Genomic DNA, 5967 nt, shown 5'->3' with positions numbered 1-5967 from the left:
CTGCTCCGTTTATCTCCCTGACCCCCCTCGATGACGCCGGACTAACAGCGCTGCTCTCCGCGGCCCGCCCGGACCCGCCGAAGCGAGCGATGGACCAGGAGCGGCTGCGCCCGGGGATGCCCCTCTGAAGCGGCGCGGGGCACCGGGGCAGCGCGGAGCCGCCTCCCCCCCCCCCCCCCCCCGGCTCCCCTCGCACCTCCGGCTCGCTCCCCGCTCCCCCCCTCCCTCCTCCCCGGGCTCCGCAGCCACCCCCTCACCTGCTGCCGTCCCCCTCCCCCGTGGAGCCGGGCTCTCGGTGCACGCCAAGCCTGCTACCCGCCCCCCCCCCCCCAACTTCGCCCTCGGTGCCTGCGTGTGCAGCCTCCCCGCCGGCACACGCCGCCGCTCCCCCGGCCGCCCCCTCCCTCCCTCCCTCCCTCCCTCCGCCGCGGCCCCCCCCCCCCCCTGCGCGGAGCGGCGCGGCCCCCCCGGCTGGGCTGCCACCGCCCCCTCCGCGCCGCGGAGCGCTGGGAGCGGCGCTGCCTGCAGACGGGCTCCCTGCGGCGCTCCGGGGCGGCCCCCAGCTCGGCCCCCCGCTCCTCCGCCATGGACGGGGCGGCTCGCCGGGGGGTGCTGGCCGCGCTGCTGGCCTGCGGGCTGCCGCTGCTGCTGCTGGGCGCCGCGGCCACCCCGACCCCGCCGGCCCCCGCCGCCGGCTCCCCGCAGGACACATGCACCTCCTGCGGGTTCCGGCGGCCCGAGGAGCCGGGCAAGGTGGACGGGGATTTCCTGGAGGCGGTGAAGAGGCACATTCTGAGCCGGCTGCAGATGCGGGACCGGCCCAACATCACGCACGCCGTCCCCAAGGCGGCCATGGTCACGGCGCTGCGCAAGCTGCACGCCGGCAAGGTGCGGGAGGACGGACGCGTGGAGATCCCCAGCCTGGACGGGCAGGCCAGCGCCGGGCCCCCGGCCCACGACCCCGTCTCCGAGATCATCAGCTTCGCCGAGACAGGTGGGCGCCGCCCGGCCCCGGACCCCGCTGCCCGGCCTGCCCCGGACTCCCCCCGGCCTGACCCCCGGCAGTCCTCCCGCCCGCCCTCTCTGCCCCCCCCCCCCCGGCCTGACCCCCGGCCGTTCCCCCGCCTGCCCTCGCACCTGCCTGCCGGGCTCGCCCCCCGCCTCACCCGCTCCCCGCTCTGCCCCGCTCCCTGCGTCCCCCTGCCCGGGCTTCCCCCCGGGCCGTGCCCTGCGGCTCCCCTCGCTGTGTCCCCCCATCGCTCCCTGCCCCTGGCTGCCCCCCGGCCGTCCTCCCCGCCGCGCCGTGCCGTGCCGTGCCTCCGTCCCTCCGCGTCCCGCCGGCCCCGCTCCGCCTGTCCCGCTCCGTCCCCTGCGTCCCTTCCCTCATCCGCCTGCCCCGCACACTCGGCCGGTTCGCTGCCTGCGGCTGGCTGCTGCGGCTGGCATCGCCCATCCTCCCTGTCCGTTCCTTTCCCCCTGATTTAGCTGTCGTTTGCAGCGTTGGCCTTGTCTGTCTGTCTGTCCACTGCGTGCGGCCTCCGCCCGAGTGTGCCTGTCTCCCCTCTGTCCGTCCGTCCTTCTGTCCGTGTGCTAATCGTGCCACCCGTCCCCACGGTACCAGCCATCCCAGCCCTGTCCAGCCATTGCAGCTGCGTGTTGCCGAGTCCCTTCGGCGCAGCTTTCCAGCGGTTCATCCAGGCGACCGCTGTGCCTGTGAACTTTGCACATCTGGCCGTCACACCATCGCTCTGCGCATTAGCTCTCTCCTCGCTGTCTGCCCATCTCCCCTTTCCGTCACTGCTCTGCCGCTCCGTTCGTTTTTCTCCCTCGCTATCTTCCTGTGGCATCTGTGTATCATTTGCCCACAAAATAAATCTCTTTCTATCCTGTATGCTGCCCACTCATCTTCTTTATCTGCCCTCCCACTTACCAAAGGCATGTGCATTTACAGTATCTATGGGATCTGTTGCCTTCTACGTCTGCTTGTTACAGTCACGGAGGAAATTTATGGGCACACACGATCTCACACAACACAAGTGATGCGGATCGGTGCGGCGACACCATACCGTTCTTTTTCTGTCACCGTCACCGCAGTTTATAAAGAAGTTGTGTATTGACTAACATGCCGAAAGCTTGCTTAGGGCACGTTTTGGGGTTTGTTATTTTTTAGTAGGCTGTTGTTGGGAGATCTGGGGTGGGCTCGTACTTCCGTTTAGCATTCGGTCAGTCGCTGGCTTTTGTAACGCTTCCAAAATTGACTTTGTGTCAAAGGTGGACCAACACAGTGAAAATCTTTGTCCCTGAAATATTACGAGGTACCGAATGGGCCCTGGAGGCGCGTTTGAAAGGCACCTAGGGTAACAAATGAAGGCGCCGACTGTGCAAAAAATCCCATTCAGAGATTGACAAAAATAATGAAGATTCTTAGGAAAAGAGCAGGAAGGAAAAAAATCTGTGTTTGGCTCTGTACAGAAAGAAGCGAAATGGAGAAGGGCAGATGAGAAAATGCCTTTCCAGCGATAATTTTAAATAGCGATTGGGAGGCTTTGATTCAAGGACCAGAATTACAGTCTCCGCCGTAAAGGCCAGCTTCCGCATTTGTCACCTATGCCAAATTTAGTGAGGACTTTACAGTACAAAATCGCAGCGGGGCCGCTGGTATTTCTGAAATATTTTATGCGGCAGACTCTTTTGTTTACAAATAAGGGGTTATGTCAGGCGTTCGGTGACGTTTGGTTTCTCCGTGACAATTTCACTCCTTTAATTCTGGTCTTATTGAAAAGCGTGTCGAGAACAGTCAGTAATGGCGTTACAGACAGAGCGACCGCTCCGTTGCTTTGCCTCGTATGGGCGTTTATCGTTTCGAGGAGAAAAAGTGGCGATTGAAGCAAGTAATAATAGCAGATATTCTACCAGACCAAGGGGGCGGTCAGCTTGATCTGCTGGATGAGCAGGCACGTTACTGAAATCTTTTCCCCTGACGAATCCTCTCTGTTAAACTGTGACGAGAATTTGTGAAAACCGAAACAAAGTCCCCGGTCTGGCGTCGGCGTTTCAGTGGTTACTGACAGGCTCTCCCCGTGAGAACTGGCAGGTCGCTGGAAGTTAAAACTGTTCTTAGACCCATGAGATAGCAGAGCCCGAATACCCGTCTTGTCGAAGTGCTGCTGTGGCGTCTGTAAAGCGGGCTGGCTGGAAATACCCAGGTCCGGAGAGCTCTTACTGGTGTCTGCGGATCTGACATGTCCGACTACAGCCCGATGATGAACGTTGCTGTCGGAATTCCCTTTTCAAAGCGTTTCGGTTGCAAATAATTTGGGGTACCTGATTCAGTGCCTGCCTTCTGGCCGGCACGGCCTCGCTGCTCCCTCGATCCGCTGTGCTCTAGCGTTGTCCGTGAATCCAGAATGGCACACAAGCTAACATTTCCTTTTTTGACTTAATCTTGCTGATCTCTCCTTATCTTGCAGACGATCTGGCCTCATCTAGAGTCCGCCTCTATTTCTTCATCTCGAATGAAGGGAACCAGAACTTGTTTGTCGTTCAAGCCAGCCTGTGGCTTTACTTGAAGCTGCTTCCATATGTCTTAGAGAAAGGCAGCAGGCGAAAAGTAAGAGTCAAAGTCTATTTCCAAGACCCGGACACTAGCAACAAGTGGAATGTGGTTGAAAAGAAAGTTGATCTCAAAAGAAGTGGTTGGCACACTTTTCCCATGACAGAGGCGATCCAGGCTCTGTTTGAGAGAGGAGAAAGGAGACTGAACTTGGATGTTCAATGTGAGGGCTGTGAAGAGTATTCAGTGCTGCCAATTTATGTGGACCCCGGGGAGGAATCCCACCGGCCTTTTTTAGTGGTGCAAGCCCGCCTCGCCGATAACAAACACAGGATCCGGAAAAGAGGCCTGGAGTGCGATGGCAGGACCAATCTATGTTGCAGGCAACAGTTTTACATTGACTTTAGACTCATTGGGTGGAATGACTGGATCATAGCTCCATCAGGTTACTATGGGAATTACTGTGAAGGGAGCTGCCCGGCCTACTTGGCCGGTGTCCCGGGGTCGGCTTCCTCCTTTCACACCGCCGTCGTGAATCAGTACCGAATGCGGGGGCTGAACCCGGGCACCGTGAACTCCTGTTGCATTCCAACCAAACTTAGCACAATGTCAATGCTGTACTTTGATGATGAATACAACATTGTGAAAAGGGACGTTCCCAATATGATTGTGGAAGAATGTGGTTGTGCTTGATTTAAGGTGTGTTTTTTGGGGGGGGGGGAGAGAGAGAGAGAGAGGACGAGAGAAAGAGAGAAACATTCCCGTACGAGATGGTGTTGGAGGAAGTTTCACTGTGTATCCAGGCATCAGTGTTGGAAAGTCACTGTGGAAAAGTTTGACAAAAAAAAAAAAAGAAAAAAGAAAAAAAAAAATCATTTCACTTTGGTGTCAGGACAGTGGCAGTTTGTGGATCTTGGACACTTATATATTCTACCACTTATAAGTTAATGCTATGAAATGTCTTAAAGAGACACACACACACACGAAACGTGGGCACGCACACAAGCACGCGCTCATACACACGCACAGGCACAGACACACACACGAGGCAGCTCGGAAAAGGGACACGAGCACAGAAAGTCAGTGACCAGTGACGCCGGACCTAAATGCCTGCCAGTACAAGTGAACGGCTGAGCAGCTGTTTTTCCCCACCTGCCAGCGAAGTCAGACCGAAATGAGCTCCCTTTGCTCAGGCAAAAGCACAGACTGCGAGAACACGATGTATTCTTGCACGCAGGTGTCGAAATGACCAAACATAGAAAACTTAAAACAAAAAAAAAAAAAAAGAAAAATAAAAAAAAGTCGACCGTCACCTCTGAGGTCTAACGGGAAGCTGCAGGACACCTGCCTTGGGAGGTGATCACTTCCTCTTAATTTAAATTCATCTAGATGTAAACGTCACAGATACCCGCATCTTCTTACAGCACTTCCAGTAAGGAACCGCGTGGTACCACCAGAGAGAGGGAAAAGGAGACAGACACGTAAGCGACTGCTGTGTTGCTAACATCTGACGCTGCAAAGTCACAAGCTGGGCTGGCGTGATCCGATGCTTGAACTGCCCACCCGCAACCCGTGGATGGCTACCCCCGCCGCGTCTTGGAAAAGGGGACCTGAGGCCACATCTGGGCTGTGTTGACTGTTGCCATCTCTCGCTGTCCAGAGAGTGAAAAGTTAAGGTTTCAATCTGTGTTCTGCAATGGGGGACTCGGCGAGGACACGTCATGTGGGGGACGAGCGAACAAGTGACCACTGCCACGGCTAAACCAATGAACCCTGAAGAGGAGTGACAGTAACCGAGTGGAGACGTTCTGAAAAATGCAGTGTGTTTAATAACAGGCGAGGAACATTTTAACGAGTCTTGGAAAGGAGGAGAGAGGAGAGCGCTTTCAATTTCCTTACCAGGAGGTGTCGAGGATGGCCATAAAGATCAGAAAATAATGATACAGCATAGCACTTGCAAACTGCTTGAATGCACGTATAATAGCACTTGCAAATTTCAATGCCTTGAAAAGTGGTACTTGATAGTGCACTTATCTTTGCTCACTATCTAGGTAAACAGGTGCCGCATGAGCTATGCAATTTAAAGTGTTGACCCATACTAGACAAAACTGGACTTATGATATGACTTTTTTATATTTTTTTATACTTGAAATTAAAATCTTTTGCTTCTTTTTTAAAGCGAATGATTGCTTTTAATGTTTGCACTGATTTAGTTGCATGATTAGTCAAAAAACTGCCATTTGAAAAAAAATGTTATTTTTATAGCAGCAAAAAATGAATACAGTTAAATGTATTATACATAAATTTTGGAACCAAAGAGGCCAACGTATTAGTTATAATTTTTATGAGATGGCAAAGCCATCATATATCATGTAGTCATACTGAGCAATCCCTCACGAGGCCTACCAATTGTT

General features: G+C 55.1%; 1 protein-coding gene across 1 annotated transcript; it reads left to right on the top strand.

Annotated features, from left to right (window-relative positions):
* The first annotated feature begins 585 nt into the window (after nt 1-585).
* Nucleotides 586-4293, top strand: INHBB (inhibin subunit beta B). Its single transcript, XM_075430920.1, has 2 exons — nt 586-994; nt 3471-4293. Exons 1-2 carry the CDS (start codon nt 586-588, stop codon nt 4244-4246), a joined length of 1185 nt encoding a protein of 394 aa, XP_075287035.1. The 3' UTR covers nt 4247-4293.
* Nucleotides 4294-5967: the final 1674 nt, after the last annotated feature.

Source organism: Opisthocomus hoazin, chromosome 9, assembly GCF_030867145.1.
Source record: "Opisthocomus hoazin isolate bOpiHoa1 chromosome 9, bOpiHoa1.hap1, whole genome shotgun sequence".
In the NCBI taxonomy this organism is placed as follows: Eukaryota; Metazoa; Chordata; class Aves; order Opisthocomiformes; family Opisthocomidae; genus Opisthocomus; species Opisthocomus hoazin.
Note: the sequence above shows the minus strand (reverse complement) of the source record. Positions and strands in the feature narration are given on the sequence as shown.

What these genes read in the sequence shown, in the direction of transcription:
- INHBB (XM_075430920.1), top strand. Translation starts at nt 586, where the DNA reads ATGGACGGGGCGGCTCGCCGGGGGGTGCTGGCCGCGCTGCTGGCCTGC. An exon ending in CATCAGCTTCGCCGAGACAG is followed by an intron (nt 995 to 3,470) that starts GTGGGCGCCGCC and finishes CTTATCTTGCAG; the next exon opens with ACGATCTGGCCTCATCTAGA.